This window comes from Pteropus alecto, unplaced genomic scaffold (assembly GCF_000325575.1).
Source record: "Pteropus alecto unplaced genomic scaffold, ASM32557v1 scaffold246, whole genome shotgun sequence".
Lineage (NCBI taxonomy): Eukaryota > Metazoa > Chordata > Mammalia > Chiroptera > Pteropodidae > Pteropus > Pteropus alecto.
In genome coordinates this window covers 1,695,030-1,720,123 of record NW_006437742.1, presented here as the reverse complement: position 1 = coordinate 1,720,123, position 25,094 = coordinate 1,695,030, and the positions used below count along the sequence as shown (strand labels likewise).

At 35.8% G+C, this 25,094-nt stretch overlaps 1 protein-coding gene across 1 annotated transcript in view; it reads right to left on the bottom strand.

Moving 5' to 3' along the window:
- The window catches only part of MORC4 (MORC family CW-type zinc finger 4), a 51,177-nt gene that overhangs the window by 18,811 nt on the left and 7,272 nt on the right, over window positions 1-25,094 (bottom strand). Inside the window, exons 3-10 of the mRNA XM_015591660.2 lie at window positions 21,152-21,369; window positions 20,253-20,400; window positions 17,569-17,701; window positions 17,118-17,246; window positions 14,333-14,452; window positions 12,857-12,957; window positions 3,752-3,850; window positions 879-1,007 (exon numbers count right to left, since the gene is read on the bottom strand). Coding sequence (XP_015447146.1) covers window positions 879-1,007; window positions 3,752-3,850; window positions 12,857-12,957; window positions 14,333-14,452; window positions 17,118-17,246; window positions 17,569-17,701; window positions 20,253-20,400; window positions 21,152-21,369 — 1,077 coding nt within the window. The remainder of the gene's footprint in view (window positions 1-878; window positions 1,008-3,751; window positions 3,851-12,856; window positions 12,958-14,332; window positions 14,453-17,117; window positions 17,247-17,568; window positions 17,702-20,252; window positions 20,401-21,151; window positions 21,370-25,094) is intronic.

Here is a 25,094-nt window from a genome sequence, read left to right as displayed (position 1 = left end):
AATGCTTATTCATTCATTAAAGACTTAGACTTCATTTATTTAATTTCCTCCATTTTAAGCATTTTTTCCTAAAAAAGCATACTCCGTTTTAGGGTTTTGATTCTATCAGCATTTATCCCGAGGGAAAAAAAATATTACATCAAAGCTGAAATGAAGTAAAGCGAATTATTGTTATAAACCTATGTGACACTGAATTAAATAATATTTTTAAATTGAAATGAATGCCCATGGATATGCCAGGTACTATACAGATGTTAGGTGCTACAAGGAACACACGGTGGATTAAGAAGATGAACATGGAAACAAACAGCATTGAATGTACAATAGATACTACAACAGTTTCAGGTATAGGAAGCATATGAAGAAAACCAACTCAACCTGAAATATAAAGTCCTTGTTCTCGAATAACTTATAATCTCTTGAAGAGCCAAAGTACAGACATATGAAAAACATCCCCAAAATACAAAACAGTATGTGAACAGATGTCAAGAATACCACAGGAAGCCAGAGTGAAATTCTATAAACTATTGTCAACAGGAGAAGTATCACACAAAATACTTAAGCATCCCAGATGGATATCATTTGGAAAGGCAGCTAGAATACATAAAGTCATTCTAAGCAAGTGGAATGACACTATCAAGTCATAGAGGAGGGAATAAGCGTGGCACATGTTTGAAACAGTGAAGCCACAGGTCTGGCTAAAGCATAGGGTTTGAGTTAGGGTACAATAAGAATAAGGCTGGATAAGTAGGGTGGGACCAGGTGGCACAGGGGCTTGAATGCCACACTGAAGAGTGTGGACCTGAGATGAAAAGTATTTCAGAATATAGAGACAGATCAGGAGTTATTTCTGGCATAATACTGAATCCTAACCTTACCTGTACTTTGGATGGGAATTATAGTAACAAAACCACCTTGCAGGTAATATAGATGGATCAACCTTGCCAGGAAGCTTCCTCCATTTAAGACACTCGTCACACTGTACCCATGTCTGGTCAGGAACCTTCCTGAGTAAAGGAAAACAGAAGTATGACTGCATTTACCCTAGTTCTGTGCTCTGTCTTAGACTAAGAAAGCACATCTTAAAAATGAAAGAACATAATTTCATATATGAATTGCATTAGAAGTGTTATAGCTTAGGTGTCTAAAACGTATATATCTTGAAATTCACAGAAAAAATAATAATAGAACTACACCAGATATGGATATGAAAAACAGTAACAAATATTAACATGGTGAGCTACCATTATTTATAGAGGTCAATAATATTTATCCTGGAATCTCTTGTTCTAAGCAAGCAAGAGGATAATTTTTTTTCTTTCTTTTAAATTAATTTTTATTCTGATGACTTTGGTTAACAAAATCCAGTAAGTTTCAGGTGTAAAATTTAACAGGAAGGCATATATATATCACACTGAGGCAAGAGGATAATTTTAACTCTGAAATTAATTAACTAGGAAAAATTTTATATATATTACAATAATACCAAGAAATAAAACCCGTAGAACCATTTTATCTGGTTCTATCCAATCCTGTGACAAGTTTAAAATGCATTTGTGCGAGTCTTTGAACAATCATCAAAATGTCTCCCCCATTTCCCTGCAGATCCCTATTCCCATTTTTTTCTTTTCAAAAAAGTTCTTCGTTTATACTTCAGTCAAAATTTTATTAGGTTGATATTCCCAAAGTTAATCTAAAAAAGTAATATAACTTTGATTAAATTTCATAACTAGAAATGGTGGCTCCAGTCCAACAATTGGGTTATGTTATTTAGGTAAATTCTTCCAGAGTTCTATCTTAAAACACATATCCAATCCCATGCCACCCAGGAAGCATAATCCAGTCACCTACACCTTAGAGTGAATTTGTTTCTCTGTGAAAGGAAGTGGTCCATATATAATAGAAGCAGTCAGCATTTAAGGTGTGAAAGGAGTGGGAAGCGGGAAGGCTGGAGAAGAGACACAGAAAGAGGGTAGAGGGGCCCCTAGGACCAATTTGAAAAACATGTAATTTAGCATAGGGTAGTTTTTGTGTATGTCACATTTACATTGCTCTTATACTAGACATTTCAATAGAGTGGTGGATTTTTTATATCTTAGTTCAATATTTTTCTTATCTTTTAAACAGTGCTTTTTTCTAGCTATAAAAGTAATATAAGCTCATTATAGAAAAACTGGAAAATACAGAAAGATATGAAAAGAAAATAAAAGACACTCATAATTCTACCACTCAAATACAATGTCATACACATTTTTGGATATATAGCTTCCTATCTCCTACTTCCAGGCTGCTCCAGCCTTGCAACCTCTAAGCTCTAAGCTCAAGCCTGACCTCTGGTGTCTATATATATATTTCCATACAGCCGGTGTTTTATTTAGAGCCACAGCAGCAAAAAGCAGTTTCAGCAGTAGTGGGAGGGGAGAGAAAAGGTCATATTAGCTTTGGCTTTACATGTATGTGCACAAAAGAGTATCTGGCAGAAGCATGACAGTATTATTCTCTTGGGGACAAACACTAGAGAGAGCAACACTCTGCCTCAGGTTACATGCAGAACATGGTAGAGACTTCCATCCATCCAGATAGGAGAAGCTTTTAGCTTGTGCTTGCAATAAATATGTAGTTAAAGGGGCTATACCATATTCTCCTCATTGTATCCTTCCAGAATAGTGTCATGTAAAGAACTTGGGTTTGGGAGCCTGATAGCCTATATTTGAACCTTAGATCTACCACTTTTACCTGTCTAATCTCGAGCAAGGTACTTAAGCACTCAGTGTATCCGTGTTTACATTTGTTAAGAATAATATCATCTATCTCATAAGGTTGTTGTGATAAACAAATGTAAATACAAGTAAAGAATTTAGACCAGTGCCCTGATATATAAGTACTCAATAAATAACAATCATTATTACAACTCTGCCTCCAGAAAGACTATATAACATACATATACCTATTCCAGCAATGTATGAACATCTGTTTCATTGCATTAATCACTGCTTATTTGAAAGGCCGAAAAATGGCATCTCATCTTAGTTTGCATGTTTTTGAAAACCATGGAGGTTGGACATGAGCAAGATATTTAGAATAAAATACTGATATTCAAGCAGTAATCAAGTTGTATTTGAAACAAAAATTTTATATCATACATTTTTCTGATGATTTCCATTAAAAAAAAAACACAGGTGGAGCCTAACTCAAAATGAACTTTTAACACTTTAATATTTGTCTCGATGGTGGTGTCACTGACTGCGTCTGTGTTGTTACACATTCTATCTTCTGTATTATGCTCCTTTCCTGGCCTACTGAGGCATTCCATCCTGATTCTGTGTGTAATTACCTGTCTTAGAGTCAATAAATTCTATCTTTTTTTCTGATATACGGGGTTCTCTACTTCTACTCTCAAATTCCTTGGTATAGTTCCAACAATGTCCATGAGGAATAAAGAGAAGAAAAGTTTGCTAACATTTCTGAATACTTACTATATGCTAGGCACTGTGCTAAAAATGTTATATCATCTAATTTAATGTACTCAAAGAGGTAAAGTGACTTACCCAACTATTAAGAAGCAGATTCAAACCACACAACTGTTAAACCAGAATGAAGAGGTCTAGAAAATGATGAAATTAGTACCTGTGATTTCCCAATTTTAGTTATTAAACCTCCTTATGTGAAAAGCACCATCTTACCTTTATTCCTTCCATTTGCTCTACGAACATTATCCCTGATACTTTTATATTCTATATTTACTACTCACGGTATTATCCTGGCTATGGCTGAGGTCTCAAAATTCTCTTGGGATGTCTTTTCTTTCCAATAAGCATTGAGCTTCTGGGCAAGGGCATTTATTGTCAACCTGAAAGAAAAAGTAAAAAGCAGCATGTCAATGTTGAGGATTTGTTGAACAAGAATTTAGAATATTCATCATAGGTTTGAACATACTTAAAGGAACCAGAATAGGAATCCACTGCCTTGCAAATTATATGTTATAATGTTAAATAGTCACTTTGGTTGAAAAGGTAAAATGGTCACAAGTCCTAAAAAGTACCATGTTCTCCAAATTTTCAGGGCTTTTCAAATCATGAGGGGTGGGGAGTTGACATAAGAGACAATGACAGAGGACTAAATTGCAGAGCTAGGATGGAGCCAAATACGGACAAGTTATTTGATTGTCAGATGACTACAGGTAAACAATTCAGGAACAAGTTGAAAGTCAGAGGATCAAATACTGCACCCTATTACAGATCAATCAAATACAAACCTAAAAATGTCTACACGGTTTCTCTTCATGCAAATGCCAATCAGAACAGTTATAGCACCAACAGGCAAGAAAAGTCCCCTTCAAACCACTGGAGGCTATACCCAAGTTCTGGCTGTGCTCCAGGGTCAAAAAACATAATGTATTTAAGTCAAAACAGGAATTTTACTTTTAAAAACTGCCAATTTCTAATGACTAATTCATACTTAATTCTATAACCCAGGATTACAACTTAATGTAGAGCTGTATACACCTGAAATACCATCAATTTGGTATGTTTAAAAATCTCTTGACTCCTTGGATCGTTTCCAACGTTTTTGCAGACCTCTTCTCTCCTTGAGGGGAATTCTTCCTTACTTCAGCCTTACTCATATTAAATTAGATTCTGACTACAGAGAGATCAAAATAACCATACATGAGCTGCTCCCCACATCAACTCCTATTCCCCTCCGACCTCCAAATGTTCCTACCTCTATGTTTATATCCTTCTCTCAAGGATAATTAGACAGGATTCTGGGAAGATGATGGAGGAGAAAGTACCAGGAATCTGACTCCCCACCTAGACAACAATTGTACTAGCAGAACCTTTCTGATGTAACTATTTGGAACTGTGGCATCTATTGAAGGCTTGCAACTTCCATGGGAAGGCTTGGGTGGTAAACTGGCAAATTTCAGCTCTTAGTATAGTAGCAGCTATGATCCCTTACTCCCAGCCCAAGGGCAGGCAGTTGTGCACACATACTAAGAGCAGCAGCCTGCAGGAGCCAGGGTGGGTAAAAAGGACTCTGACCTTCAAATATCGGGGACCGGTGCTCTGATCGCTATTTGCTGCTCCTGATCACAGGATCATGTATCCCCATGGTAACCACAAAGAAAATAGCTATAATATGCACAAAAGGAAATGAGAAGATTTAAATGTTTCACTATGAAAAATGAATTGAGAACAAAAGAAGACAGTAATGCAGAAAACAAGAGTCAAAAATCTATAAAGCATACAGAAAACTAATAGCAAAATGACAGAAGTCCCTCCTTATCAGTAATTACTTTAAGTTAAATGTAAATGGATTAGACTCTCCAATCAAAAGACAGAGATAGGTAGAATGGGTTAAAAAAAATGATCCAAATACATACTGTCTACAGGAGACTAACTTGAGATACAAAGACACAAATAGGTTGAAAGTGAAAGCATGGAAAAGGATATTCCACGTAAATAGTAACCAAAAGAGATTCAGGGTAGCTATACTAATATCAGACAAAATACAGCAGTCTCCCTTTATCTGTGGTTTTGATGTCTGCAGTTTCAGTTACCCATGGTCAACTGTGGTCCAAAAATATTAAATAAAAAATTCCAGAAATAAACAATTCTTAAGTTTTAAATTGTGTTCTGTTCTGAGTAGCAGAATGACATCTTGCACTGTCCCACTCCATCCCACTCAGGATGTGACTTATGCCTTTGTCTAGCATATTCACACTGTGTGTACAATATCTAAGATATTTTAAGACATCACATCCATACAACTTTTATTAGAGTATATTATTCTAATTGTTTATTTTATTATTGCTGTTGTTAATCTCCTGCTGTAGCTAATTTACAAATTAAGCTTTACCATAGGTATGTATGTATAGGAAAAAACATAGTATATATAGGGTTTGGTATCATCCATGACAGCAGGTGTCCATAAGGGGTCTTAGAACGTATCCCTCATGGATAAGGGGGGACTACTGTCCACTATAAATCACTATAGCTAAAACGTGGAAGCAACCTAAATGTCCATTAATGTTTGAATGGATGAGCAAATGTAGTAGATACACACAATGGAATATCATTCAGCCTTTAAAAAGGAAAGAAATTCTGACATACACTACAACATGGATGAGGCTTGAGGACACTATGCTCAGTGAAATAAGCAAGTCACAAAAAAGACAAATACTGTACTATTTCACTTATGCGAGGTATTTATAGTAGTCAAAATCATAGAGACAGAAAGTGGAATGGTGTTTGCCAGGGGCTGGTGGCGAGGAGTGAGGAATTGTTGTTTAATGGGTATAGAGTTTCACTTCTGCAAGATGAAAATAATTCTGGAGATAGATGGTGGTGATGGTTGTACAGCAGTGTGAGTGTACATAGTGCCACTGAACTGTACGCTTAAGAATGGTTAAGATGGTCACGTTGAATATATTTTTCCACAATAAAAAAATTGAAAAAAGGAAGTAGGTATGTTGTTGTCAGAGGTTAGAGAGAAGGAGAAATGTGTTGTGACTGCTAATAAACAGGGATTTCTTCTGGGGTTATGAAAGTTTTGGAGATAGATAATGGTGACAGTTGCACAATTTTGTGAATATATGAAAAACCACTGGATTGTACACTTTAAAATGGTGACCTTTAAAGTATAAGAGCTGTATCTCAATTGAAAAAATAAACCTCTGTTCTCATGTACTCAAGTAAAATTTACTGAGGTAAAATTTACATAGAGTAAAATTCATCTTTTCAAGTGTGTAGTTCTATCAGTTTTGACAAATGCATGCAGCCATGTAACCACCACTTTAATCAAGATACAGTTTTTCATGTATTTTGAAACCTCATTCTTTATGACAAAAACCCTGGCTCCACCCTACTATTCTATTAATCACCTTCTTTTTACTTTCCAAATACTGGTATATGTGGTCTATATCCACTACCTTGTTCTCTACATTTTCCTGTCTTAATCCTCTACAATCTAGTTTCCACCATTGTCACTCCATGACACTGTTCTTTTTCTCATCCTCATTATTCTATCAATGATCCCACCAATATCACAATCTACTAAATTTGAGACTTTGAAGCGACCTTTGATTCTTCCCTCTCCTTTATCTCCCATATCCCATCATTGATATATCACTAAATTCTTTTCATCTTATTTTCATAGTATCTGTCATATACTTCTTTTTTCACAGCTACTCTTATTTCAGACCTTCACCTCACAGTTAGATTACTCCAACAGCCTTTAATCCTTCCTTTAATCCACCTCACTCCCTGTTGCCAGATACATCAACTGACATAATTCATGTAAAGCACCTTATAAACCATATATCAGTATATAAGTACAATATACACTTGACTTTTGAACAACGTGGGTTTGAACTGTGCAAGTCCACTTATACATGGATTTAATTTTTTTCTAATCTGCACATAAGTGCAGTTCAAACCCACATTGTTCAAGGGTCAACTGTAATTTTGATCCATAGTTGAGAATCCATATATGGGAAGGGCCAATTTAAGTTATATGTGGATTTGTGACTGTCTGGGTGGTTGGCGCCCCTAACCCCTTTGTTGTGCAAGGGTCAACTACTATATTCTTAAGATAGTGTGTCCAGTCACTCCTTTATTCAAGAATACACAATGAATTCTCATTGCATAAAGCATCAACTACTACTACAGAATGTCCCTCTATGACAGTTCTCAAACCTTCTTGGTTCATGGCACCCGTAGTGTCTCAAGTTTTTCATGGCACCCTTAAGTCAAAAGAAATATGTACCCGTTACATTTATTAAATAGTTAGGTACAAACAACTTAGTAAGTATTATGGACTAAAATCTAGAATCCATTTGAAAAAATGATACATATAAGTTGAAAAAATATTTCTATTTCATTCATAACCACAACTGTTTACTAATGGGAAGTGTATGCCTGTCAGGTACTGTACAATTTCTCAAACCTTGGAATCAGATTGGACACAGCTTTCTTCATTTCTTATTTGATATTGATTTTCATGTATTACTTGTTTTGTATCACAGCAACCACTGAAAACCCAGTTTCACAAAGATATGAAATAACCAAAAGGAATGCAGCAGATTTTGGTACATGGAATTGGGGGTAAAGCTATAACAACAACAACAACAACAACAAAAAACTAAGAATGTGGAAGGTCCTTTAGGATTGGACAATGGGTAGAGGGTGGAAGAATTTGAGGCACATGACAGAAATAGCCTAGAGTCCTTGAACAGACTGTTAATAGAAATACGGATATTAAACACCCCACTGGTGAAGGCTCTGAAGGAAGTAAGGAGCATGGTAGAGAAAACACAAATTTCCTTAGAGAATACCAAAATCATTGTGAATGGTCTGTTAGTAGAATTATAGATGTTAAAGGTATTGCCGGTAAAGGTTCAGAAGGAAATGAGGAACATGTTATTGGAAAATTGGAGGGAAGGTGATCCTTGTTATATAGTGTTAGAAAGCTTAGCAGAATTGTATCCTACAGTTATGTGGAAAGCAGAACTTGTAAGTGATGAAACATTTAGCTGAGGAGATTTCCAAGCAAAGCGTTGAAAGTGTGGCTTGGTATCTTCTTGCTGCATATGTAAAATGTGAGAGGAATGACAGAAACTGAAGGAAGAACTGTTCAACAAAAAAGAACCAGGACTTAATGATTTTGGAAATTATCAGCCTATCGAGATTATAAAAGATGTTACAATTTTAAGATTCACTGTCAAGAAAGCATGCTCTAGAGAAAAAAGCCAAGCCTCTGACTGGACAACCTTTTGCTAGTATCTCAGAAAGATCAAAAAGTCAGAGTATTCAGTCATACAAAAGCTCTTTGAAAAGATTAAACATATGACTCGGATCTCAGCAGAAGCTAAGAACAGAAATAGGATTATCTAGGAAAGACCTGTCAGGAGCCTCTTATCTGATGGAGTGAATATCCATGACATACATGTGAGATCCACAAGGTTCTTGAGATAGTATACTAGCACAAAAACTACTAGATTAGACTAAAAGGGATGAAGACAGTAGAAAATGAAAGAAGGCCTTTAGACCTCCAAAAATCTCTAATCAGGAAACAGGCTGATGAAACTACTTAGCTGCAAACACATGCTACTCTTCATGAAAAATGAAAGATGATGCTGAGGGTGGAGCCACAAGCCCAAAGGGTAGAACCTTAAATCCAGAATATGAAGCTACAAGTCTCAGAAGATAATTCCCAGGCCTTGAAATTTAATGGAATTAGCTTGGCTGGATTTTGAAATTGCTTGGGACCAGTGACTCCTTTTTCCTTCAACTTTCTTCCCATTTGAACTGGAATATCTATAACTGGTATCCTATGCCTCACCACTGTATTTTGGAAGCAAAATTAAAAAAAAAATAAGACATGTCTATAGATGGAGAGTAATTTTACCTTAGGATGCATCAGACTCAGAGTATTGGTGAATACCTGATTTATATGATGAGATTTTGGAATTTTGAGCTGATGACATGGAGATGGGAGTTTAGACTTTGAGTTGCTGTAATAGTTGAGATTTGGGGAGATGTTGGGATTTTTCATGTGAGATGTAGGTGGATCTTAGGGGGCCAGAGGGCATACTGTGATAGGTAGAATAGTAGTCCTCCAAAGATCGTCTATGTCATAATCCATGAAATTTATGAATCTATTAGGTTACATAGCAAGGGGGAATTAAGGTTGCAGATGGATTTAAGGTTACTCATCAGCTGACCTTAAAATCGAGAGATTATCTTGAATCATCCAATGTAACCATTAGGGCCCTTAAAAGTGGAAAAGTGAGGCAGAAGAGTCAGAATCAGATATGTAATGATAGAAGCAAGGTCACTGGTGTGATGCTATGTGAACAGGACTCAACCTACCACTGCTGGCTTTGAAGATGGAGGAAGAATTGCCATGGGACAAGGAATGCTGGCAGCCTCTAGAAGCTAGACAAGACAAGGGAATAGATTCTCCCCTAAAGCCTCCAGAAAGAAATGCAACACTGCCAATACCTTGACTGTACCTCAAAGAGACCTATATTGGACTTCTAACCTACAGAAATCTACAATAATAAATAAGTGTTATCTTAATTCATTAAGTTTGTAGTAATTTGTTACGACAGTAATAGAAAACAATTTCTATTATTTATAAACAGAAGACAAGTATCACTTCACTGTCCTCAAAATTTTAAAACATCCTGTGGCTCCCCTTTGGGTTCAGCTCAGCATAGTCTTGGAACTGTGGCTCTAGTACAGGGGTAGGCAAACTACAGCGTGTGGGCTAAATCTAAGCCATTGCCTGTTTTTGTAAACAAAACTGTACTGGATACAGATGCGCTCATTCCTTTACTTATTATCTGTGGTTGTTCTCATACTATGGCAGAATTGAGTGAGTAGTTGTGACAGAGACCACATGGTCCACAAAGCCTAAAATATTTACCTCCTGATCCTTCACAAGAGAATTTTGCCAATCTGTGCTCTAGGATACAGCCCTACTCTATCCATCTGTCTTTATTTCCCTCTCTCTAGTTACATCCCTCTAACTTCACTCCCCATATTCTTATCATTCTGAGTTCCGGTCACTACCTTAGCTCATGCTGTAATTCCACCCTGGCTGTCCCTCCCCTCCCTTTTCTAACTCCTGTATCCTTTAAGGCAAATCCTAAGTCATACCTGCTACCTAAAACCTTCTCAATCTGTTCTCTCAGGGCATTTTTCCTATACCACACCACTTAAGTTTTGATTGATCAAAAAGCAATTTTATTACTCTCTAAATTGTTTCATGTATGTGGCAATCCATGATTACAAACAGACTATAAGCTCCTCAAAGACAGTAACCATATCTTGAATTTCTTAGCCAATTCCACCAAGCCTAGCCACTGTGCCTGCAACAGCGGACTGTTCAGTTAGTATGTACTGGTTGTGTTTCTTAGGCTGAAATTTTGTAAGTTTGAGCTCTAATAGTTGCAACTGAAATCTGATATCCACAACTATTAAAAGTAATATTACAGATGATTCATCTGTAGACATTCCAGCAGTATGATGGCTGGTATCTCTTTCAGCAGTTGCAGTTATGGTATCTATAACACTCTTAAGATGAGTTTGTGAAAGCAGACAACCTTCTATAATCCCCTTTTCAAATTCTCTTATCTTTTTGAACTAAACAGTTTCATTTTATATTTTAAAAATTGAGTAAAAAAGAAAACATGATGCCAGAATTGGGATAAGGGTTATACAAATTTTTATCCTCAAAAGATGCTATGTGTGGGATAGTATACTAGTTTTTGTTTTTAATAAAGTGTGTAGCAGATATTAAGCTACCTAAGCCGGAAATCCTGTATGTCAAACTGAATAAACCTACTGGCGATGAAATACATTTGGATCCCCTGCAATCACCTCAAACTCATCATATTGAACCTAAACATTACAAACCAAGGGTCCAATACCTCTAAAATTTAAAAGGTAGATGAGGGTTTGACAAAGATGGTATAGGAAAGATGTTAATTTTTTAATATCTAAAATTTGAATTTCACAAATCTTAACTCTTAGCTTAATCACCAGAAAAATCACTATTCCTTTTACTCAAGAGAAACAGAATGCCTTGACTCTGAGACTTTTATCAAACGATGTCATTTATAAACTTTCAATCTTAAGAGTCAAGTCCTAGTCAAAAATCTCCACTACGGGCCAGACTCATAGTTAAAAGACCATTTTACTTTAAAACTGAGGGTCAGTAGTTACCATAACCATTGAGTAGCCGTAGTGACCAAGAAGCAATTATCCTGAAATTAATTTGGGGTTGCCATCCAAACAGTTGTCTCTCTGTCAAGCACTAAACCTAAAATTCTTATGGTTCCAGATAAATTAAGGTACAACATTTAACTAATTTTGTTATAGTTTGGGGCACACAAAAAAAGGAAATCTGAGGAATTACTTTTCCCACACTCTTAAGAAGAAAATTTCTACTGAGACTTTCAAGAAAATGACATAAAATGTTCTGCCTTCTTTCTCCATACTCCAAGAACACCTCTTGCCCTTTAATGTCCTTGCATATACTTCCCTTTGCATAGAATGTCCTTGCCCCATTTGTCCATCCAGCAAACTCCAATTGTTCCCTCAAGTTTGAGCTCAAAAATGATCTGCTTTGTGAAGCCTTCCTCGACTCTTTTAGGCATAATTAAAGTTTCTTCCCATTTTGTATATCTCTTCCATTAAAACAATCATTTTATAGGTATTTAACTTTCTTATTTGCATATATCTCATCCCATTTGCTCATATTCTTCTTTCATTTGTATGTCCCTAGTACCTGGCACATTCCTCCCCCAAAGTTTTAAAACAAACTATTACATCCTGACTTTACTATCTCCCAGTTCCTTTCTGAGTCTTACCTGTTTGTCTTACCTATTAAATCTAGATATGTCCATGAAAACACATGTCTTTCCTGCTCCTTCAGTAGTTTCCTCTCAATCTGTTCAATGGCTTCAAGAAAATCTTTTAGAACAAACTTCAAACTGCTGGTTCTTTTCCCCAAAATATATTCAATAACTTCAGGTCCACTCATCTCTTTTCATTATGATAATTCTAAGGCTCTTTGTTTCACCAGAAGTATGTTACTAAATGACTCCTATGCTCTTTCAATAATTTTTAAAGGTGAGGTTTATCTCCACTGGGCTCCATATATCATGTATCAGTAAGCTTTAATTCAAAAATAAAATCATTTTATCTCTAATCTTAGAAAATAGATTTGAAGGAATTCTCAGTTAATTTATCTGCCTGGTTTTTTTAGAGACATTTTTAGAGGTTTCAGAGAATAGAATCATATCTGAACAAACTATCAGAAACACTTCAGGTTGGGAGTGACTCACCGGTACTCCTTGGTGTACTCAAAGTCTTGTTTGTTGTAGGCAGGTTTTAAGAAATTGCACTCAATGACTCCGATTACTCCCACACCTTCTCCATGAGTTGGCTTAGAAGAAAAATATTAATTTCAACACTTACATTACTGTTGACTGCCTGGAGGTACTTCCTTTTGATTCCAAACAATAATAAAGAGGTTACATAACATTCATGGGCAAGGAAAGGACAACAAGATCTAGAGAAACACTCAGAATGTACTTCTGGAACCTCTAGCAAACTCTAGGGCAGAGATTTTCAAACTATAACCCACAGCTTCCCTAGGGTTTACCAAGGATTAATAGTCTTCTCAACTACACCCACACTACATCCACTTTCATCTGTTTTATGTTCTGGGATTGCCATAAGATTTCATTCAAACAAAAAAAAATGACACTGATAAAAAAATCAAGGTTATATACTACTGTTCTAGGGAACTGAAACCACACTTCATCTGAAAATAATTTTAAGGATGCTACGTAATCATCACGCTCTATTAAAATAAACAATTTTTTTTATATATGTAGGCTGCCAAATAACTACAAGTTGAGTCAGACTTACAGTGGTTATTTATTACAAGTTGATACAAAAGGTTTTTGAATTTAAAATCTTTTTTTCTTCTTTAATGGAAGGAACTGAGTCAAGGTGTAATTAGGCTGGCTCACAAACATGAGTTGTGTAAAGATGATATAACAGGAAGATCAGCATAGGCTGAAGACTAGCTATTCTGGTTCTTATATAACTTTGTCCTACTGTGTAATGTAAACTAGTTTATCATTCTTTGTGCTTTAGCAATCTTATCTGTAAAATCAGAATGGGATACTTATGGATATTCCTACTTTAAATTGTCATTAAAACATTGAAGATGATGGTAATATTTGTATAGCTCACTTTCTAAAGTATTTTCACATAATTTATCCCATCTAAATCTCTCAACTCTGTAAGTTGTAAGGTAGGCGAGGAGGTATAATTATTATTGTTGTTTCCATTTTACAGATAAGGAAAATGAGCCTCTGAGAAATTAAACAATTTAGCCAAGGTTGCACAGGTTCTACGTGGAAAAGTCGAGACTCAAATCCAGGTCATCAACCACTAAATTTTATGCATCTTCAACTCTGCCTTATTGTCTCCCCAAGAAAATATAAATAGCTACCTTCATGGCACACATGGAACATATGGCAGAGTTGCTAGTGTTCTAATCCTACTTCTTATTAACACCTAACTAGAGGATGTATTCTGTAAAGTTCTTGGGTTAATTAATATTTATTAAGAATGAGAAGTAGAGGTTTTCAACACAAAATGGCTCACTGGAAACACAGAATTCCAGAATCAGATTTAACAACCATTGATGGGAGTAAAAGCCATTAATGACTTATCCCCTTAGGACATTTTAAATCCTCTTCCTACTCTTTTCAGTTTCCTGTGACAAAGAAACATTAACCACTCACCTTCACCTGGCATCCCACCTTCTCGAAGGACTTTATGAGTCGGTTGTTATGATACATCATTACTCCAAATTGGTTATTATTCTTGCAAGAGAACCCAAAAGTTATTTTCACCTGCTTATTCTGAGAAGAAAATCATTAAGGAGACAAACACCAGGGGCTTTAGCAGACAAAATGTTGTGCTCTATTATAGCAAAGAACATCAAACACCATTGAATGTAAATTGGTACAACCTTTCTAGAGGGCGTTTTAAAAATCTGTAGTAATAGCTTTAAAAATGTTCTTAACCTTTGACCAAGTAGTTCTTTTTCTAGGAATTTATCCTACAGAAAGAGTCAGGGAAGCCCATAAAGGTTTCTGAGTTACAGAGATTTACCAATTAGTTACAATGCAGAACAATATAAATAATTTAAATATCTGACATTAAGGGATGATTAAATAAATGTTGGTATATCCACATGGTCTATTATGCAGCTTTAAAACTATGTCCTTGAAAAATATTTGGGAATAGTTCAGAATATATCAACATGCAATATCTAAAAATATGTATATATAAACATATACATAGAAGACTGTGAGAAAATATACTGAAATGCCATTGGTGATTTAAAAATTCATAATCACGAAACATTTCTCAACCTTGCTACTTGCTCAGTTTACTGCTAGGTCTCTCAGATTCTGATAAAGAGTTGTAAAATGGTAGAACACAAACCTACACAAGTATGAGCAATAAGATAAGACCTGCTAATCATTCCAAAAAAATGAAAGTAAAAGCACCAAGAACCAAATCACTTTTAAAGGTAAAATGCAGATGAATAGTCCTGTTGTAATATATTTCATGGAAAGAAGTTAACAAGCTTGGATAGATGAAATAAAGAGAACTAATTATTATACATAAAACAAGAACAATGATGAGTCATTAACTAGTCTTATTTGATTTATAAACCAAAGTAAGAGTGTGAGAAAGATAAAGGGGAGATAGAGAAACCGAGATTTTCATTAAAACAATTACTAAGAAATCTTCATGTCCAAATGAGTTAAAAATTTATTTTTGTTACACATTCAAAAATGATATCCATGTGACAAATGGGTTAGGCATGATATGAAGTCATAATATAAGTGGGTACATAACACGGCAATGTTTGGCTCAGAACATATAATATTCTGGGCTCCAGAAGCTCAAATCAAACCTGAAGAAAGACTCTATTCCAATGCAAAAACTAAACAGCACAAAACTCCCCCCAAATAAACAAACTAAAACTCTACACTATAAAATTAACATTTTAAAGATAAATGTTGTCAAATTTTTTCTATCGTATACTTTTAAAATTCTAAATTATAGGGTGGGAGGACCTTATAATAGGAGGTAGGAGGTTCCCCAAATTAGTACAAGGAGAGAGGGCAAGAGGAGGAAAGAGGCCTTTGATAACTGAGGAATAAATAAATCAGCATCAGTGCTCTTGTCCCTCAGTGATCTTGGGGTAAATTTTATTAGGAGTTTCATTTCGTTCTTGCATGTAGTGAATTTGTTTTACCCAAATTCTATCAGAGAAGGTAACTAGTTTAATAAGAAGGGGGAGTTAAAGAGTTAAGGTATATATAGAATGCATGCTTAGGAGTTGCCTTGATAGAAACCCATAACAGAAAGAAGCTGGTGACAGAAACATGGTAAATATCCTGAACCAGTAGTTGGAAAACTGGCTTTTGACTGGCTTTGTTACACCTACGGCACTAAGATCCTAGCCTACATACAGTGATATTATAACTAATTTACCAACAGATACTAATATCACTAGCTTTGTTAAGTTAGGTTTGTCTACAGCTTAAAAAAAAAAAAAGAAAGAAAAAAAAGAAAAACTTCTCTTAGTAGACAAGGTATTGTTCCCCAAAAGGAGAAAATCAATCTGCTTACGAGTAACAATAACACAGCTTATTAAAAGAGACTAACAATTCCTAATTATTGGTCAAGGGAATAAACACAAAGCAAGATAAATAATGTGTTTGATAAAGTAAACAAGAGTGTGTTTCTTAGTCCAAGAGCTGTGCTTAGTTACTAGGAAATAACTTACAATAGCGATTCTTCATAACTGCTTACTAGTTCTCAACCTTTTAGTCTTTTTTTTTTTTTGCTCGAAAAGCCATCAACATAGATGACCCTAATTTCCCTAATCTTAAAGTTTTCCCAAATGTCTGAAATTCATTCCCAGAGCAATGGTGGGGGTAGAAGTGAAAATGAGTAATAACTTCTCTGAATGGCTGCCATTATGAGAAGTACGAGGAAATCCATTATCGACCTCTAATTTCCACTATTCTAACTTCCATCAACATGAGTATGGACTTGTCATGACAAAAATCACACTGTATCCAAAAGATCAAAACATTCAAGTCAACATTCTGCTTACTTCAATAAATGTAATATATAACAAAATTCTAATACAAACCAAATGGTGTGGGTCTTAAAGCAGAGATTCTCAAATTTGGCTACTCATGAGAATCAGCTGAGAATTTAAAAATAAATGTTTCTTGTTAAAAAAGAGATTTCAGAATCTGAACCAGAATCTTCAAAGTCTCAGACTTCTGTATTATTTTCATAATTTCTAGGTGATTTCTGATAAAAATGGTGCATAGATTGATACTTAATAAATACCTCCACAGAGTACACTGTAATAGGATTTGTACTATAACACATACTTTAGAATTGGAAAAGGAAAGGTTTTTGTTTTTCTGTGCCAGCTTTGAAATCTAATCCTGAAATGAAGAGATAAACTTCACATAGTTGTAAGGATACTGTGAATGTAGGTTTATATATATCATATGCCACATTGGCCAGGCTCTTGGCAATCAGCTGGGTAGTCACCTTCTTTTGACGCAGAAAAATTTTCATTCGTGGCTTCATATACAGAATACTACAAAATGCCTATGGAACAGTAAAAGGAAAGTTAATATATGATATTGCCAATTCTACTGACATTCCCATAAAACACAGCTAGCAACTGAGGACTATTCTGGGCAAAGATTTAGCTCAGTTTCTATATCTTGTTATACAATGTCAAATTCCACACTAAAGTGCTGCTGACTACATTCACTAAACTGCTTCGGTGGAGACAGTGAAAAGGAATCCTAACACAGGGCTAAAAGGCTGTCATCTCTCTGTAACTAAAGGGAGATCCTGTCCTATAGATTTTCATGTTATAGGAAATCTTACCTCTCATTGTTGAAGAAAAACCACTCTTACTCACCCGTAAAGAATACTCTGTTTCTGGCAGCTCAGCAGTAACACCACCAGTCTCTTTTTCTTCTGTGCCAAAGTCTGATACCAGGATGTCATATTGATCTGTATCAAAGTCCAACTCAGACTTTCCATCTTTATTTCTGGGTAAAAGAGACAAGTACCAATCTAACAAAAACTGGCTCCAAAGGAAAAAAATGCACTAGGAACCCAAGAGAAAAGAAACAATATGAGCCCAAAACTCAGATACCTATTTCCTTCCCTGACTACCCGTGCTTAGGAAGTGCAAATTACTTGGTTTGAAGACCACACAATATTTATGGTATTTCCAGTCTAAACAAATCTACTATGTCTCATAGGTGGCAATGCTAAGTACAGAAAGAAAGGGAAAAAAAGGAAGGTGGGTATGTATGTGATCGAATAAATCAAGTGGCTGTCAGCTATCCTCAAAAAAAGGAACTTATAATAGATCCCAACTTTCAGGGTATTGTTGGGTAGGTCATTCAACATAATTTTCCCTAACAATAAATAGGTGAATCAAAAGCTACTTCTTCTAACTTCAGCAATAGTATAAGGGCTAATGAGATATCGAGATTCCCCCAGATCTAATCTTATTTCGTAGAAGGAAAAAAATAAAAGGTTATAGAAACAGCATATATTTGCCAGTCCTCTAGAGTATCATTTATGGAATTATCATTAAAATATAATAGTATTCATGTTCCTTTCATAAAGACCTTTCTTCTTCTCATAGTCCTTTTGGGCCACTTAACTTTGGTCCATTCCAAGGCCCTGGACTATATCACTAACAACTTCAGGAGAAAAAGCCAAGACTCATCTTTGTTCCTAGAAAAAACTTAAAAAAAAATGATGGGTTATGGAGAAAACATATATAGCAGAACAGTTTCTCAAATTTGTTCTGTGGAACAGTAGTCCCCCAAAATACTCTTAAATGAGGGCAGGAGGCGGGGAGGGAGAGAGAGAGAGAGATAGAGAAAAAAGAAGAAAGGGAAGGGAAGAGAAGGGAAGAAAGAGGAAGAGAGAAAGAGAAGAGAGAAGAAAGGAGGGAGGGAGGGAGGGCAAAAGAGGAGGGAGGGTGAGAAGAAGAAAGAGAGGAAGGCGGAAGGGAGAAGGGGGAAGGGGGAAGGAAATGGAATGGAAGGGAAGGGAAGGGAAGAAGGAAGGAAAGAAGGAAGGAAAAGGAAGGAAAATGGAAGGGAAGGGAAGGGAAGAAGGAAGGAAAGAAGGAAGGAAAGAAGGAAGGAAAGAAAGAGAAGATAGGTTGGTTGCATGAGCAAATAAAATTGAGAAATAATTCCAGGCTCTCAGAACCACCTCAAAGGTCTAGTGATACCTCCAGCCATACTTTAGGTTCTGCAAGCTCTCAGAACTGCTGTGGTGAAAATGCAGCTCCTTCTTCAGGGCTGGACCATAGCCATTATGGTATGTAGCTTGTATAAAGCCCATGTCACTACAATATTCTGGATTTTCTAGGATACTCCTGTTTGTTGCTACCTACTCTAACACATACTCTGAGGAGGTTCCTTGTCCTCCTTGCCCCTCATCACTCACCATCCAAAGAAAAGGGATCTGGAAAAACATTTTTTGAAACTGGAAAATACTGCAAACCATATTGCTCTCTTAAATATCTTCAATGCATAATGTAGTAACATTTGCATATTAAAGCCTCTGAGAAGTCCTATAATTAAGCAACACGGTAAACTTGGTTTAAGCCAGCTTTCCCCAAAGTTAGTTGACCACAGAACCCTTTATTTATATAACACCCAGTACCATATAACTGAGAAACAATGTATGAAGAAAACAGTCTTTAATGTGTTTAAATCACTGGAAATACCTCAGAAAAATGATCCTTTATATTATTTGAGGTTTTCTCAGTAGGACAAAGGAAGATCTAAATTAGCAATGTGTGAAAAACCTCCTTAATTTTTTTTAGTTGAAAGTACTTTCTATAAAAACCAGCATGGTTTTTACATAAGTTTAACTCAGCTAAAAAATGAGGTGAAATTCTTGACTCAAGGAGAAAAAGAATGAATATATCTGATACCAGTAACATCTCTATTTTATATGAAAGGCTTTTAAGTTTAGTGGTCACAAATGTATTCTACTTGACGTGATTAAACAAATGATGTAGCCTAGAGTATTTCTAGATTGTTTTATTAGCTCTCAACACATTACCTGAAACCAGCCTCATTATAGTTCAAATTTATCTGTTTCAAAGATTTTTCTACTTCTAATCCAGATACTCTAAAACACTAATAATACCGACGTCATTATTTTTAAAGATCAGGTTGTGCTTTGTTACCCTAACTAATGTCGCTTTGTGTACTTCAGTTTCATTGTTAAATAGGTTAAACTATCACTTACCTACATCAAAACAGTGTTTATGGATATAAAATAGATATTTATAATGGATTCTGAAGATTTTAGAATAACATTGAACTACATTGATTATCTGTGACAATAATAGCCTCAGGATATGCATGTCTCTACCTTATCAAGCTCCACATTTTACTAATAAGAACCACTACCTCAAATAGAGCTAAGAAAATTATGGAAAGGACGCAATGAGATATGAATACGTATCAAAATTTATCTACTCTGCCTCTCTAGAGATTAAAATGTGCTTCATCATATTATTTTTGCTTATTAGACTGTATCACTCTTAGAATACTATACCTGCGGATATTCCAAATGAGAACACGAGTGCCTTTTTTGCCTGGGATGGCATCAAACTGGGACAGCAGGTCATTTTCTCTGTTGAAAATTGAATAGTTCAGGATGGCTTCTAGGCTGGGCAAGGAGTCCTCAGTAATAATCATTTTTTGTAAAACCAAATATAGTCAAAGGAAAATTAATATTTTAAGAGGATGCTATCGGCTAGGAAGATTTACCTTTTGGGTTGCATGTTTGGACAAAATATAAACAGAGACATAAAGCATGGGCATTACTGCTACAAAAGAAAAGAAAGGGTAAAATAAAAAAAGGTTGTTAAAGACAAACACAAAAACCAGTCACCCCTGTAGAATATAGCTTCAAAAATACAATGTAAATAAAGACAATCCTATATTTAGGAAATAAATTAAAGGCTGAATTTCCAGACTTTTCGGAAGAAATAAGTTCCAACTTTACTGCTATAGTGCTTGAGTCAAGACACCTGGTATCTAACAGAAATAATAGCTAGTCCAGGTCTGGGGAAATGAGCCATTCAGCCATCAGATAAGGGGATGAATAGAATGTTTCTAGGGGTATAATGCAAATGTAGCTACCCTCAGGGGTTAAAAAGAGAACTTTACCAAAGGAGTGGTGGTGGTGGTGGTGGTAGGGGTAACAGATCAAGTCACATAACAATGACAATTCCCATACATCAAAAACATTTCTAAGCTTTGGTCAATGGTCCACTTATTTTCGAAATTTATTAATAGGGGGAAATACCAGTTAAATTGAAGACAGCTGAATAACTCTTTAAATATTAAAACTTAATAGTTGGATTTGACTTGAAGAAAAAAGAGGTTTCTATCAAAATAGTCAGATTAGACTAATTTTTCACCAACATTCTCCATTTCGAAAAAGGATATTGTTTTGCTGGCTGAATGGAACAATTGGTACAATAACTGCCTGGGCCTGGACACGTTCCAGGTAGGTCTGTGACAGGAGTCCAACAGTGAGAGTACCCCCATTCTTGGTGAAGACAAGCGCATCCTTTCCTAGTCGCATGGAGCCTGACTTGAAACCATTACCAAAGACCCCGATGGGACACTGGCTCTTCTTTATTACTTTATCTGTAAAGCCAAAGCTGTAATTACACAAGAAAAAAAAAGAAATCAGAAAAAAAAACCAGAAAGGTAAAAAGCATCTTAAGATAGATGACAGGCAGAATGTTTAGCTTACAAATGAAGAACACTTGTAAAAAGTTCCCCCCTTTTTTCTTACTTCTGATACCTCTGGGCAAAACTAGTAAGTTGAAAACGTAGGAAATTACTATGGAGTAATGAGACTGATTTTCTGGTGTGCTTTATGGATACATAAACACGTCTACTACATTACAGTCACACTTTATAAATGTAAAGGTGGCCTCGTTTCACTAACAGAGATAGCTGGAGAAGGCCACGGGTGGCTGTCTTTCTTGTCTAGATAAAATGACTCTGACTGCTATTAGTAAGGTTAAAAGGGTGGTTATATCAGAGTACACCCTAGAGAGGGTAACAAAAGCACCAGATAGTGGCACTGGTTACAAGTACTAGACTAGGCATCCACACAAATCTAAAAGCCAGAGGACACATGCGTGCGCACACGCACACACACACACACACACACACACACACACACACATGCCCCCTTACAATTTCAACTCTCTACCCAAAATACAACCCTTCCAATTCTTACCCTCTGCTCCATCTGCTGGGACAGTTTATTGGAATGTGGGCAAGGGATAAAAATAGGTAGTTCTTCCTCTGAATATCCTCAAACAGCTGCAGTATAAAGTCTGTCTTGTTATATTAAGGGCTTTTCACTGAATCAATTCAACAATTTCTCTAGCCCCTTATGATCAGCTTAATCTGGGGGCCAGATCTTTTATCTTTCATATATTCTCCATTCAAACATATGACAAAATAATAGAACCAAAAAAATTAAAGATATGAAATCTAGAAAATAATGATGATCTTCCTCAAATACCTTCCCTCACCACAAATAAAACTAATTTTAACGACTGTTTCTCTCCAGATTGACTAAATTTACAATGTTGTACACTACCATTCATTCGACAAATATTTGCCAAGTACCTACTATGTGCTGCGCATTGTGTTAAGCACTGGAGACACAACAGTTAATAAAAGAGACATGATTCTTGCCAATGTGGTTTACAGTCTAAGGAAAGATTTTATATATTACAGATTAGATGCTTCTCCAACATTAATAAAATAGACACTCTATATGTCATATCTGAGCAGCCTGGCCTTGGCTCTCACTCTTTTGAGCAGGGGTGAGTTGCCTGGTTTACTCTCTAAGAGCACCACCTTTTACTTTTATATTTCAAAGTGCTATATGATAATACCATTAAGTCTTTCTAGAATAGACACTTGACAGAAGCTTTGTGTATCCTACAAGTAAATCTAACCACAGGAAAAGGCAATTTTTAGGGCAGTAGTTCCTTTGAAAAATCCCAAAAGAATCTGAGTTTCTGCTGTCTATGGGCCTTAGTATTCCAGGAAATAAACTTAGAGAAGTCAGTAAGATCCAGGCATTCCTATTCCTCTTGTGGAAGAATTGGCAAGAAAAGATACAGTCATTACGATGATTAAATTATATGCTGTATGCACACTACAGAGCAGTATTCAAACTTTAATTTCAAACTAACTCTAGAAGTCACTCTGAGAATTGTCATGTGCTATCCTCTAGGTCTACTTCAGATCTAAAGTAATATCTAAAATTCAGGGCTCTTCATAAGCTGTAACCTACCATGTGAAATGTATCTATATGGATATCTGGACTTAAACTTTTTCTAATGCCACAAAAGCTTCAATTAGGTGGTCAAGAAAAAGTGGTGAAAATAGGGAGACTATATTACTCTTAATTTCCTAGCCATCCCTGCCTCTTCTACCTTTCCTTTGTAAGTATAAACCCTCATTGTGTTACTTAGTTTGGGGCTATCACATGGCTAAGGTTAAGAAGGTAAGCAGTAGGGCAGGGCCAGAACCAGAAATAGAAAAGGATAAGAATAATGAGAAGAGAGGAGCTGGAAGCTCTGGATGTTGTTGTGATGTTCCACTTAATTCTTCCCGTGTTCTTTTATTCCACTTAACGTTCCCATGTTAGGTCATTTTTTTTTTAACTGAAAACAGAAGAGTGGATGCCAAATACCAATCAAATAACTAATATAAAAGCCCTCGTAATAAATAGTAGAATGGTAGGAATGAGTTTTATATGGTTTGGTATAGCACACTCATTTTCCACAGAGATATCTTGGCTTAGACAGGTGGTTTTTCTTCACTAATAAGTCCTGTTCTATCCTCTTGTGTAGGAGACAATGGTGTTTACACACCAAGGGGGTTTGAATACCAGCTCTTTGAGTGGAATCAAGGAAGACAGCAGCTTGCTCCTGAGTTCCTTAAAATGTCAAGATTCTAGAATATAGAGAGTAAATTTAAATAGGGGCTCTGACCAATGAAACAAACCTTAGGAAATCCATGGACATACAAGGGCAGACATTACTGTTTCCTAGATATATTGGTGATATAATATGTAATATAGAGTAATGAAAGACTGCTAAACACACTGTTATTCTCTGGCTGTTGTTTTAGAACAGATCTACTGGGAAATGCACTTCTGAGTGGAGGGAGCAAATACCTTTAATCCACAGATCTGTGGCTGCTTTTAATCCTCGACCTTTGAAAGAAGAGGGTTTCCACCTTGCTGAAAAAGTCAGCTGAATATAAAGACTAGCTGGTTCATACACTAACCCCAGAAGCGAAAGAGTATTAATTATGGGTCTTAAAGAAATTCAATGATAGGCTTTTCCTTTTTAATTTGATTTTCATGGGATTTTGTATTTATGGGAGAAACTATTGCTGCAATTACACAACTATTTTATTAGCCTGAAAATAGGAAGAGTAGCATAAAGAACTGGAAAATGTGGATAGGATTATAAAAAAATGTTATAGATCAAACAAAATTTCTGTAGGCTTAATAATTTTGCATGACTATCTCTATTATTTTTTCAAATATAAAAGTAATATGCCCCAACCCTCCAAAATATTAATATATTTAATAATATTTTTCAAAGCTACCTCTAAAGTTCAATCATTTGAAAAAGAAATTGTGGTAAGTGGAATCCTTGGCTAGAAGTTATGATTGGATTAAGTGATCTTTTCTCAATACATGGGACCTTCTAATGGATTCAAGTATGTTTTAAGATACCATCAAAAATAAATCCAGCATAATTACTCTACATAACATAGGACTCGTTGAAAATTTCTCTAAAATTAATTTTTAAATATGAGGGAAAATCGCCCAGCTCAAATCGCCATGATGATGCCAAAAAATTCTATGGCTAAAGAAGTTTCTGACTGTTTTGGTCTGTTTTGTTCCTTGGGAAAGGAATGAAATTTTAAATGGATGATACTCATCCTCCACATTACAACTCAAATGTTATTTCTTCAGGGTAGTACTTTTTGAGTCTAAAGATTAGAACAGATCCCTCTGTTATACGCACTCATAGAAACTCTACTCTTCCTTCATAGCACTTATCACGAGGTGGGAGAGCCTATTTAGTTGTATCATTAGTCAATCTTTTTCTATATTTCTCACTAAACTGTCAGCCCCTTGAGAGCAAGGATCATGTCTGTCTGGTTCACCACTTTATCTCCAGTGACATTCATATAGGTGTTCAGTAAAAATTTGTTGAATGAACCTAAAATAAAAATTGTGGCAATTATTTTGAAATTACCCGCCTCCTTCCTCCTGCCTTGTCACTCTAAGCACTGACTTTCACAAAAGTAGTTCCATGACAAAATGAAAGGC